The sequence below is a fragment of the Danio rerio genome, chromosome 7, assembly GCF_049306965.1.
Source record: "Danio rerio strain Tuebingen ecotype United States chromosome 7, GRCz12tu, whole genome shotgun sequence".
Taxonomy (NCBI): domain Eukaryota; kingdom Metazoa; phylum Chordata; class Actinopteri; order Cypriniformes; family Danionidae; genus Danio; species Danio rerio.
In genome coordinates, this window is record NC_133182.1 from 34,752,463 (window position 1) to 34,766,365 (window position 13,903).

The 13,903-nt window shown below is 36.6% G+C and overlaps 1 protein-coding gene across 1 annotated transcript in view; it reads left to right on the top strand.

Moving 5' to 3' along the window:
- The window catches only part of slc9a5 (solute carrier family 9 member A5), a 32,991-nt gene extending 19,738 nt beyond the window's left edge, over positions 1 to 13,253 (top strand). Inside the window, 9 exon segments of the mRNA NM_001113472.1 lie at positions 1,359 to 1,448; positions 3,710 to 3,780; positions 3,898 to 4,024; positions 8,462 to 8,553; positions 9,373 to 9,499; positions 9,800 to 9,949; positions 10,321 to 10,393; positions 10,488 to 10,619; positions 11,195 to 13,253. Of these exon segments, the coding sequence (NP_001106943.1) occupies positions 1,359 to 1,448; positions 3,710 to 3,780; positions 3,898 to 4,024; positions 8,462 to 8,553; positions 9,373 to 9,499; positions 9,800 to 9,949; positions 10,321 to 10,393; positions 10,488 to 10,619; positions 11,195 to 11,760 (1,428 nt within the window). The 3' untranslated portion in view covers positions 11,761 to 13,253.
- The last annotated feature ends 650 nt before the right edge of the window (positions 13,254 to 13,903 follow it).

The window sequence follows — 13,903 nt, forward strand, 5'->3', positions numbered from 1 at the left end:
TACATTGCACAATATAAATAAAACAGATTTTAATAACAATTTCAGCAAATAAACACCCTTAATATGTTTATGCCTTATTTAAGATTTTTATAGTAATGTTTACTTTACTGTTTAATTTAGGGAAACTCTTGATATAAATTAGTTATCTCTAAACTTTAATAATAAAACTATATAAAATGCTGCGCTTCCCACCTCAAGTTGCAATGACTTCTGGGACTTGTCAAGCGAGTTTGGTGCTCAAATTTGCATCGGTGCGTCCTCGATATCAAAAACACATGCGGAAAATTTCACGCGTCCTCCGTTCTTGCGGTCTTGAGTATTGGAAATGAACTTTGGCAGTTGATGATGACGTTACTAGAGAACACAAAGATGCAAGATCGCTGAAGAACTCATAGTGAGAAACAGCCAGTAGCCAATATCCGGATGATGGTCAGCTGGAGAGGGTGTTGATTGTAGCACAGCATCATAGTAGTTGTAGTTCTTGTGGTGTGTATATAGTTCACCAGTGATCTACAGTCTCTAGATCACTGGTGATTGTTATAGTTATCAAATGCCAGCTTCAGTTTATTCAAGTTTAGAAACAGATCATTATCCTTCATGTGTAGAGCTGGGTTTGTCAGTGTGGTGCTGTGGTTTCTCAAGAAGCATCTTGAAGAGCTGTGCAGCTGAGCATTTGTCAAATATAGCACTTTTCATATGTATATGTTTGTTTGAAGACATTTTACATTGATAATGGCGGCTGCAATATCACGGTAGGTGCCCAGGCATAATCTAACATTTTGACTTTTTAATTTAGAAACAGTTTCAAATACTCCTTAATTCAGGTCATGAAGAAAAAAATGTCAGCAGTAGCTCGAGGCTTGGATGAGTGCTGTGTGTGTGCTTAGCTGCTTCTTATGAATGATTGCTACCACAGACATTCCTATACTGCCTCGGAGAGGGGTGTGGTAAACAGCTCATTAGCATTTAAAGAGATATAAAGCAAAATGGTTTACTGTGGACAGGGTAATAAGAATTCATTTACACTATCATTGAGCAATTGCAACAAATTAAGTAGTAGACTTTTTATTAGGAACTTAAAGAATCATGTCAACGTGTGTAAAATGGGCATCCAATGTCTCCTTTCATGTTGTACTGAAAACTTAAATATTTGTATGGCTTGAGGGTGAGTAAATCAACAGCAAATCCCAAGTTTGGTTGAATTATCCCTTCAATTTGGCAGAATGTTTGTTTGAAAGATCAGAAAGACAGACCTGGCTCTTCTATTAGAGGTGTGTCCTGTGATATTTACTTGAAAGCATTCGGAGGAGCCACCTGTGTCTGTTTTGTTGACATTTCCCTTATCTTGTCTTTTCCAGGGTTTAACCATCAAGCCTTTAGTGAAATGGCTGAAAGTGCCACGTAGCACAAACAGAAAACCCACCATTAACGAAGAGATCCACGAGCGCGTGAGTCAATATCACTTCCAATACTCCTGTCTCTTTTCTGTGTCTGTTTCTCGTCACCTGTCGCTGCCTGACTGCCTGTGGTGCGATGTGTGAGTGATGAAGTTGACCTTGCTGTCTGTGCAGCGCTTGTGATCTGATGACTGAAACAGCGGCATTGCGATAGACAGACTGACGTTAGACTTTTCCTAGCAATGAATTAATCATCAGAGCTCGTTTTTGCCTTTCCACAAATAGATGTGCACACATGGGCAGAGGTCACATGGCCCCTTGCCATTTCCCTCATCCTCTCAGCGAAGGTTTTACACGTCCTGCTGCCACTGCTGTATGCACACTCTGGGACTCAAGGCTACCTGCTGAGCTCTCCAAAACCTGTGCTAAACATAGACTGTAGTGAAGATGAGCTGACACAGGAGGTTTGAAATAGGAAGATGCAAAAAATTATATTTCTCTTCAGTAATTTTGTTGGGTTTTCTAGTAAAAAAAATAAAAATAAAATACTTAAACTCATTTTACAGAGGAACTTAAAAGTTATTTATTGATGAAATAACTCAAAAATACTTCCAGACATTTAAAAAATATATTTTCATCCTAATTAGAAGTGTATGTAATTTTTTTTGAAAATAACATTATTTTACATTTCACATAAGTAATTGAAAAAATATGGACAAGCGTTTTTCACAGTGTTTACAACAGGGTATGAGAAAAAAAAACGGAAGAGAAATAGATATTTCCTGTTATATAGATGCGGCACGGTGGCTCAGTGGTTAGCACTGTCACCTCACAGCAAGACTGTCGCTGGTTCGAATCCTAGCTGGGCCAGTTGGCATTTCTGTGTGGAGTTTGCATGTTCACGCCGTGTTGGTGTGGGTTTCCTCCAAATGCTCTAGTTTTCCCCACAGTCCAAAGACATGCTTTATAAGTAAATTGGATTATTTAAATTGGCCGTAGTGCATAGGTCTTAAACTCAATTCCTGGAGGGCCACAGCTCTGCACAGTTTTGCTCAACCCTAATCAAACACACCTGATCTAACAAATCAAGGTGGTCTAGACTACCCTTGAACACCTTGATAAGTTGTATCAGGTGTGTTTGAATAGGGTTGGAGCAAAACTGTGCAGAGCTGTGGCCCCATAAGAATCCAGTTTGATACCTATGCTGTAGTGTATTAGTGTGTGTGTGTGTGTGTGTGTGTGTGTGTGTGTGTGTAAATGTGAGTGTTTGGGTGTTTTCCAGTACTGGGTTGTGGCTGGAAGGGCATCTGCTGTGTAAAACATATGCTGGAATAGTTGGCGGTTCATTCTGCTGTGGCGACCCCTGGTAATTATGGGAAGCCGAAGGAAAATAAATGAATGAATGTTGCATAGACCAAAAACTAATTTTTATTTAAATTGCAAAAATGAACAAATTGCCACTTCATTTAATATTTAAAAAAAACTTACAGATGTTTAAAGATGTCTGCAAAGTATTTTTTTTATTCAAGTACATCTTAGTTCATTCAAGTACTTAAATTCTTATTTCTGCATTCACATTGAAAGACCTCATATGACTGTAAAGCGTTTTGGGTGTATGACAATACACAACAAAAATGCACTACATAAATGTAAATTCCTTCCAATTGATTTTCCTTGTCTGCTCAATTAATATAAATAATATACAGTTGAAGTCAGAATTATTAAACCCCTTGTATATTTTTGTTCTTCTCTTTATTGAGAGTAGACTTTTTCAACACATTTCTAAACATAATAGTTTTAATAACTCATTTCTAATAACTGATTTATTTTATCTTTGCTATGATAACAGTACATCATATTTTTTTAGATATTTTTCAAGATACTAGTATTCAGCTTAAATTGCAATTTAAAGGCTTAACTCGGTTAATTAGGTTAACAAGGTAGGTTAGGGTAATTAGGCAACTCATTGTATAAGGACGGTTTGTTCTATAGACTATAATAATTAGATTAAGGGGCTAATAAAATTGACTTTAAAATCTTTTTGTTTTTTAACTGCTTTTATTCTAGCCGAACTAAAACAAACAAGACTTTCTCAAGAAGAAAAAATATTATAGGAAATACTGTGAAAAATTCCCTTCTCTGTTAAACATCATTTGGGAAATATTTCACAGGAGGGCTAATCATTTTGATGTCAACTGTATGTATATTTGTTTTTGCCATGCAATTAGCCTTGAATGTAGACATGATGTAATAAATCATCTTAAGTAAATACAAAAATAAAATGAGATAAACATCTATCCTCCTGTCTTCAGGCCTTCGACCACATTCTGGCAGCTGTGGAGGACATCGCTGGACTGAATGGCTATCATCACTGGAGGGACAAGTGAGTGATTCAATACTAAATCTAGATGACAACTGAATCTATTATTAGGATGGAGGATGTGCTCTGCAATTATTCAAGAGCACGGTTAGTGTTTGTAATTCACTTTTTTTTATTTAGGTGGGAGCAATTTGACAAGAACTATTTGAGTAAGTTGCTCCTGAGAAAGTCTGTCTACCATAAGAGTGAACTGTGGGAAGCCTATCAGAAAATCAACATCAGAGATGCCATCAGTGTCATTGATCAGGTAAAATGCTGCCGTTTGCACAGTTTGTCTGCACTATGTCATTCAAGATCAAAGGAAGGATGATAATTGATATTTTACTGACAGTGACATTAGATTTGTGTTTTCAAGTACTTCATATATCCTGGCATTAAAAATATAGTTCACCCAAAAAATCGATGTTTTGAAAAATATCAAAAACTGGTGAACTAACTAACATAGTGTTTGTTTTTCCTACTATAGAAGTCAATGGTCACTGTTTTCTAACATTCTTCAAAATATCTTCTTTTTTGTTCATCATGCTGGCACACTTATTTTCCTGTAAGGGGACAAGGGTATTACAACAAATTTTGGACATGGTGTGATCATATTTATGTGCATTTTTCCATCATGCTTGAATATAATAATAATTATTTATTTCCATGGTACATGTCAAGGAACCTAATTTGATGCCATGTTATAAAAATGCTGTGTCATGGTATATTTTTTTGTAAGGCGTTCCATGTTGTATTATTGTTGTACTGAAAATGTCTTCCACTAGATGGTGTCCACACTCAAAAAATGAGTACTGGTTAAAAACAGACCATTTTCACATTTCTAGATTTCTCAGCAGTGGAAGTCATAATAGTTTGGTAAACCTAGAGAGCAGTGAATGAGAGACTATCACAAAAACGTTTTTTGAACTCCAGTTTGCTCAAATAACAAACGAAAAACTTCTCAAAAGTGTTTTCAGGATTTTCCAAAAAAAAAGAAAAGAAAAGAAAAAAATGTGTGAGACTGAGAACGGCAACTAGAAGACAAAAAAAAACAATATCAACTTTACTATCCTACTCATAGATTACTATCCTACTCACAACATTACAAACACTGTGCATAAGCGTTAACTAGTTATTACAAGTTGTAAATTAATTCGAAATTGATGTAATGTGAAGTTTATAAATGTATTTTTTTTATAAATAAAAATATTAAAAACTTAGTTGCTGATGACCATTTAACAAAGTTTAATTTCTAACTTTTTAATAAATATGACCATTGGTGTAACGTTAGTTCTTATTTATATTTATACTCATTTTTAAATTAATCATAAATCATTTTAAAAAGTCACATGTTATTAAATTACCCCACATTTTGTATTTTAAAAATGTAATTAAAAGTAATAAATGAAAATGTTATTAAAGTGAATACAAATTTAAATTTCTTTTTAATAGACACATTTAAAATATAAATTTTTCTACTGTATAAATCTTTATTAAAAGTCTTTATACAAGAAATATAGATGTCCTGAACTACATTTTAGAATGTTTGTCACAAGAATGCCAGAATTTGGCCGTTTTTAGGCAGACTGAAAACTCTTGTATAAAGAGGTCTTTGGGTTGGTGGAGAGTCTGGTCGGGGGTCCTTGAACCATTAAAGACCGAAAGCCCCCATACTACAACAGTGGGCAGAAAAAGCTCGGAGGTCTTTTCTCAGGCTCAGGAGAGTGGTTTGAGAAGAGCAGAGGATAATTCCTCTCTTTGTTAGGTCCCCTGACGCCACCCTGTCTCTGCCAATACTGCTCCTTTGTAGGCATCCGATACCTGTCAGACGCAACATCAAACCTATCTGCTAAATACTCAGCAGTGGCTTCATACAAAAGGAGTGAAATAAAAAAGAGAAGGGCCTCTGGTAGCGTCATATAATATATTTTATTTCAATCTTTTTTATGGGTCTTTTGTATGACAATACAAATTAAATATTGAGAGGTATACAGTGATGTATTGTCCATTATTAATCCCATCCTCTAACCTCTCATTCATTAACTCAACAAAACAATAAATGCATAAATACCAAATAATTATAATGAATTTAAATAAAAAAATAAAAATAAAAAAACCTTCTGATAAAATGGTAAATGGTACAGGTTGCCGGCACCAGGTGTTATAAGCAGGCCTTTGATGTAATCAAGAAAGAAATCCCAAGTCTTATAAAAGGAATCTAGTGAGCCAGAGAGTGAGCATCTCAGCTTTTCGAGTCAGATTCAGTAAAAAATGTCCTGTAACCACTTGTCATGTGTAGAGGGGGGAAGTGTGTTTCCATTTTAAAAGTATAGGACGTCTGGCTAGAATTGTGATAAAGGCAAGAACCTTACTGTCACAGCCTGTCAAATCAGGTTCAAGGGATACACCAAAGAGGGCTAACAAAGGATCAGGTGGCATATTGATTTAAGGGCTTTATTTAATGTATCAAAAACACCTGACCAAAAGGTGGCCAATAATAAATGTTTTGAAATAAATGATTGTCACATGCCTCCCGATTCATTAGTTTGTTTGCAAGAAAAAAGTAATCTTCCATGTCAGATTCACCTTTTCAATAGTTTCTCTCCCTTTCCCTTTCCTCTGCGCAGAAACAATATGTTAGATCAGAAAAGTTTTATAACACCTGGAATCTTAGTCATGCAGGGCTTTTGTCTTCCGGCGAGATCATTTCCTGCGCCCTTGAGTTTCATAGAGCTGGGCTTCCTGAGAGGAGTTATTAAGCTAATATTAGCACAAGATTGAAAGATAGGGAAACCTCTGTTCTCTTTCAGACCACCCAGTGAAAGAGGAACAGAATTAGGGTCAAAATGTAAAAGTTTCTAACATGTATGAAAAAATAGTCCGTCTTTTCTGCCATGGTTTTGCTTACAGTCTATATATGTTTCACTGAGCTGTGAAGTCAGGTCATTTGGTAAGAGTGCAGAGTAGATTGTTTAAATAATCAGTGGTTGTGTATGTCAAGAAATGATTAGTCAGCTGTAAATGTCATTTGTGAAAAGAGACACCATCAATAAGAAAGGAGAGCGTGGCCCGTATTTATCAAGCCTCTGAGAATTACTCATAAGAACAGTGCTAAGAATTAACTCTAGAGTAAAGAGAGCGAGAGTAACTTTAAAAGTTAACTATCATGCATCTCACACTCTACTCCATTCGGAAGGGTTCATCCCTAAACCCTAACTAACCCCTTCGAAGTGTTTACCCTCAAAGCTTCAAAGGGATTAGGGATGAGAACTTCTGAATGGAACACAGTATGAGACACTAAAACAAATCTAATATTTGTGGGTCCGAAGTGTCCATCAGTTGCACCTTCGAAATAGTTCATTTTGAAGGGTCTTTGATATGGTCAGTTTTGTGCACTTCGTTGTGGAACAGCACTTCAATTTGGCGCCCATGATTGTTTTCACTCTGAAGAGCCTTTTGGAACGCACCTAATGTTGAAATTTAAGTAAAGTGCAGGAGTAAATTTTAAGTCTTAGAGGGACACAAATGGGCTTTTGAGTGATTACATGAACATGTACCAATCACTGAGTAGAATTTCTCATTTAGGAATTTTTAGGGTTAATTTATATTGAATGGGAAATTCATAAGAGGAGTTTACATTTAAAACACATTTGACAATATGACTTATAAAGGTATTATATAAGATATAATATGACATTAAAAACAAAACAAAACATGCCTCATTTAAAATCGGAGTGCTGTTAGTAGTTACAGTGCTTGGCATGTTTGAGTACACGCCTCACAAATCTCTCATTTTAATTAATATTTTCTATACGATGCTTTAAAATATTATATTTATGCATATACATTAGATTAGTCAGTACTGGAGCCAGATCTGGAGCTAATCTAACAAAATAACTTGAAATAATGGTTCAAACATTAGTAGCCCAAATTTATATGTTAGGGAGAAATATGAAATATAATAGTAAAAAACAGCAAAAATCAAGAGAAACAAAAATATCTAAAAAAAAATTTGGTAGTTTGTAATTTATTTTTGCAATTTTTTTGCATGAATTGAAATGTACTATCTTTCTATTTCTAAAGATTTTCAGTGACTAAAATGTTATTTTAATAGATTTGTTTTTGTTAAAATGCGCCAAATATGTATTACATATATTCACTGAGAAATGGAGAAAAATATTCATTTTCAAAATGGGGTGTACTCATGTATGCTGAGCACCTCTTTAAGGCATTCACCCCAAAAATAAAATTTGACCATAATTTCTGTCATTTTAGTACAACTCACCTTTAAATAGTTCCAAATTAGAGTTTTTTTTGTTTTGTTTTTTAATTCAAAATAAAATATTTAGAAAATACATTTTTAGATTTTAGAAAATTGCACTCTTATGGTAGGTACGCACAGTGCATACAGCCGTATAGCTGCAGGCGCCACTGTGTCATATAAGCAGATACACTAGTCAACGTTTTTAAGTGGATCAATACCTTTCATCAAAGTTGTCTCAAAACTATTGAACAACACCCATTCTTGTTGTAACCTTTGTGATCCACTTTCTAATGTTGACTTAATTTTGTAAGTAGGATTAGCGAATTGTTCTCAGCACTTTACAGACTAAATTGGCACTATGAGATGCTTGATAAATACAGGCCCTGGTTTACATGTGCATTCAGATTGATATCTGGTGGTATGTCTGCGTGTTTCTCTCAGGGTGGGAATGTGTTGACCTCTGCTAGAGTCTCTCTGCCTTCAATGGCCAGCAGAACATCTTTCCCTGAAGTTACAAATGTTACTAACTACCTGTGAGTATGAGAATATATTTATGCATATCTCAAAAAAAATTGCTTAATTGTTATGATGTTGTCCAGTAAACAACGTGTATTTTCTGTACAATTCAAAAGCATGTTGTTGATAGTTTTTCTAAAATGTTTTTTTAAGTGATCATTTAATACATTTAAAATAATTACAAAATATATTAAAAAAAATGTTAATTACTCATGTGTTGCTAAATCTGAATTATGACTCCATTATTAGCATTGTTACTCCAGTTTACAGTGTCACATAATTATGCAGAAACCATTTTAATATGCTGATTGATCTCAACAAATGTATTCTTCTTATTATCAATCTTGATAACAGTTCAAACTGACCATTAAGTCTTCTAAAACACTATAAAAGTATTTTCTGTCACTTTTGTTCACTATTATAAGCAGTAAATATTCATGATATGTTTTAATATCTTCATATCTAGGCATCATTTATCATTTAATATCTTAGTATCATTAGTATCTTTTTAACAATGACTTACCCCAAACAATTTAAATGGCATTGTTTCTTAAATCAGATTAATAAGTATGATTGTAAACATATTTTCTTAAAGTAATATAAATGAATATAGACTATATTAAACTATATAGATAATATAGATTCTGACTACAATACTTACTATTTTTATTTTCAGAGGATGTTTTTATGTGTATTGGTGTGTGAAGACATCTTCTGTGGTGTAACTACTGTGCATGTGTTTGCATGCGTGTTGGTTCTTGTATTAACCTTTCAGTGTGCACGCTCACGTGTGTGTTTGTGTGTGTGCGTGTGTTTATGTATGTGTAACCACTCAGGAGAGAGAACGGCAGTGGAGTGTGTTTAGACCTCCAGGTGATTGACACAGTGCCAGGAGCAAAGATAGAAGAAGAGCTGGAGACACATCATGTGCTTGCTGGAAACCTCTACAAACCCAGACGACGGGTAAAGCACACAAACACACATTCTCTCCATAGATTTTTACACCAACCTATATATTTTCTCCCCTAACCATAATCTTACCACTAAACACAGCACTGACAGAAAACGTCTGGACAAAGGAAGTGTCCTCATAAACCATGTTAACTGTATGTTGTTATTCATGTCATTACTCACGTTTGTGTCCTCATAAACCATACATTCTGTCACTGCAAAGAGCTCTAAAGTATGATGTTGTGTCAGTAATATGGGAGACACATTGTGTGGTGTTTTCTTCAGTTGACCTCTTCTTCTCTGTTCCTGCAGTATCAGTCCCACTACAGTCGCCACTTCATGACATTGGGTGAAAAAGAGAGACAAGACAGGGAGGTTTTCCAGAGGAATATGCGCAACCGTCTGGAGTCCTTTAAATCCACTCGCTACAAACGCCACAAGAAAGACCGCAGTCAGAAAAAGGCAAGCACTCAATGTTGAGTTGTGTTACCTGGACTTGAAGGAGGTCATGCTAGTTTAGACAAAATAGCCTGCCTGTGTGAGAAAGGTCAGCTGCCCAAAGGCAGTGAAAAGACAAGGTTAAAGTTTGTTATTACTGATATGTATCTTGAGTGATGGGTTGCTAATTTGCTGAGTTTCTGATAATGTGCACTTGCATGATATTGAGAGAGAGAAAGTGAGATTATCATATTTTAAAATACGACTTTTTAAAGTAAATGCTACTATACAATATTAGTATTCTCATACCCAGTAATTCCAGTACATCCAAATGAACCATTGGAAGAGTCTCTTAAAGTGTTCTTTTTAAAATATTTGATAATATTGCATTACAGCGGAAAGGGTCAGATGCTAAAGAGCAAGACACCAGCGACAAACCCAGACGCAATGTCAGCTGGCAGGACAAAGGTTGGTTGTTAGGAAATGTTTAGCTTTTATGTTTGAATAAAGTGTTATATTTACAAGTGCATGATCGGTAACATGTTTCCACACATGTCTGCAGACCCGCTTGTGGCTCCATTGGCAACCGAGGAGGATAAACATGATCCTACTGAAGTAGATAAAGATGATGACGTGGGCATTATTTTTGTGGCTCGCAGAACCCCAGAAACACCAAAGGAGAGACCGAAATCAGGTAAGAATATGATGATGCTGTGAAAATCTGAGAAGAGATTAACATAGGCTCCAGCCCCATATACATTTCTGGACATGTAAATCGAAGCCAAAAATAAGAAAATAGCAGGGTGAAAATTCTGTAAAATCTGAAAACGTTGAAAAAATCAGATGAGGGATTTTCTTTTTCTGGATTGCTTTTTAAAACTGGTTTAGGGAAGAGTGTGAGAGGGTCAATCGGTGCTTTTTAAAACACTATTGGTTGGGTTTAGGGAGGGAAGAGGGTGGTTTAGTTGATCGATCAGTCATTTAGATAGTCAGTTAGTCAATCGACAGCGGCCTCTGGTGGATTTACACAAGAACAGCAGGCGCGAATGGCACTTGTGAGAGAAATTTGATATCTGAAAAAGCATACACAGCGCCCTTGGGTGGATTCGCGAACGCAAAAACTGCAAAAAAAAGTATCTCCTGGGACATATTTGGCGCTCTTCAGATATGTATATAGCGGTACATTTTCAAAACGAGCCTGGGTTGAAACTGATTGTTACCTATTCCCAACGCTTGTGTACCTTCTTGTGTTTCTTTCTGTTCTTGCAGTACCAGCAGCTCTGGATGTCTGTCAGAGCCCGATCACAGCTCCTCCCTCACTGACATGCGGAGAGAAAAACCTGCCGTGGAAAAGTGGCATGGGTTCCCTCCCTCCCTGTGTGTCTGTGGAGGCAACCAAAATCATCCCAGTAGACCTTCAGCAGGCCTGGAATCAGAGCATCTCCTCTCTGGAGAGTCTGGCTTCTCCTCCTGCTCCCGCAGAGCCTCTTCACCCGCGCATTAGCGCTCTCTCGCGGCTAGGAGGACCCCTGCGCACCCCTGCCAAGGACAAAAGTGCTGGTGTTGATGCAGGATTAGAAAGCACTACAAGTTCCCCAAGTTCAGGGCAGTTCAAATACCCTATGGGGAAGGAGGAAGAGGAGGAAGGTGCTCTTTCTCAGCAGCATCGGGAAATGCAGCCGCTAATGTCATCTTTGAGGCCGCCACCGCCTCCTCCTCCACTTGCTGCACAATCTGCAGGAAAGAGAAGGAATCCTTGTGTTTATCTTAGGAGTCTGGTGACAGTGCCACCTACTGGTGCAGAGCCACATAGCAGGAAGCCAACCCAACTATAGACTCTCTCGCTTTTTTACTGTGTGGTCATTTAAGGACCTTCAATCATCTCACAGTAGGCATTTACCTCCTCAGGCCAGACTTTATTTTTGAAGTCAGTAAATTAATAACTGAGAGGTTACTCGTTTGGTTTCTTTTTTTAGCACTTCATGGGTTTATAAATGCAATTATTTGTTGGTTTGAAGTGATCTTCAAGCTGTGATCTGCCCTGTATCATGTACCTCTGCATGTGTGATTGTCAAGGTTTAAAGCGACTGAACATCTTAAGGCTAAACCACATTCCAAGTACCATGTACTGGGAGTGTCTGTTGAACAGTGTTTTTACTGAAATGTCCTCCCTCAGTCACTCAATCACACATCTAAGAACGGCAAATCACTTCATGGTTATTCTTAATCTCACAGATTTATTCTTCAAATCAGCCAATCCATTTTAAAACAAGAATAAGCAGTGCTGAGGTTTTATCCTTTCAGTAGGGGATGACAGAACAACACATTTTCATCTGGCACAAAGCACACAAAGGCACGCGTCTTCAATCACAGTCGTTGAAATATTGAAATATGCATAACAAAATCCACACCCATTGCATCGGGTGACAAATAATTGATGATGATTGTCATCAGGAGCATTTATGCTGTGCGCAGGATGTATAAGATTCTATGCAGCACATGACTCTCTGTTGTTGTGTTTTGGAGAAACAGCAAGGTGTGTTAATTTATTTCGTATTGACGTCTCATCTTCATACCTTTTATGCTTTTGCTTTAGGAAAAACAGGGCTTAGTTAATCTGTATTTTAATCTACAAAGCTATACGTAGCTGTTTTAATAACCAAAGTGTAAAATGTTTTGTCCAGCATTGCGTAATTTTATGACACTATATTATATTTAATCATGAATAATTATTTATGGATCATTTATTTTATGTGATTTATCAGTAGTAGGGGGTTGGGAAATGGCTGCCGAGTATATCTTGTTCTGTTACCACTGTAGGTCGGATGTGAATGTCTACAGAAATATTTGACAGCGACAATGCACAGACTCATCTATATAATCTATTGCACTTATTTCAGCAGTGTTTAGTTTAATCGACCATATGCAGGCACTATGACTTACAGTATGATGAGATGGATGTAATGTTGTTTAATTTAGTTTTTTGTCTGACATATACCATGTATAACTATACCATAAAATGGTATTGTACACAGGTTTTGCACTTTAAATTAAAAGCCATTTAGTCCAGTTGTATCAATGGTGTTGATGAAGCTACTGGCCCATTGTTTTGTATTGCTGTGTAATTCTGTGTATGTATTGAGGGTTGTTGTGCCTTGAGAAGTTGTTATGTGTTGGGAACGAGGCCTTGTTGATCTATATTGTGCCTGTAACAGTATGGAGTGGTGGTTCAGTGCTATGTTGTCTTACTTGAACTTGTCGCATTAGCAGAAATGTCAGCCCAATCATTCGACCCCCATAAAATTCAACTGGAATTAAAAAACACACCTTTTAAATTGAAGACTGAATGTTCTGTTCTTTTCTCCCATGTGCTTATTTTTAGTGAGTAACACATCTATATGAGGTGTATGTGCCCAAATATTGACCCTGAATAGCTTCCATGATTAACGCTGACCTAAGAGAGCAGCACTTCAGTTTAACTTTTTAATGTTTAGATAAAAACATATCACTTATACATTCCAGTCTATCATATTTAGTTGGTCTCAGCTGGTTTTTCATCCTTGTATCCTCAGGAGGCCCAGTGAAGGAAACCTTTGGAGAATAATGAAGTTATAGTCCCCTTTAACCCAGGAGTCCCTGTGGTTTAGGCAGGGCTTCCCCAGACTACCCTCAAAAGACCACAGCGCATTTATGTGCTAATGTGCCATTTTCTCTTCCTCAAGTCCTGAAACAGATCCCAGCCAGCGATGAAGTCATTGGCGAGAGAACAAAAGTTAGATTTGAATGTGGAGACTTTAAACTGATTCAACCAAGTGATTTTCCCACCTGACTATATATCAAGGTTTTCAAGCTGACTTGAGTTGTAGAAATTCAATCTGAACATTTTAATAAATTAATCTGTACAGCATCCATGGATAAGAAGATATTCATTCATTCATTTTCCTACAGCTTAGTCCCTTTACTAATCATGAGGTCGCC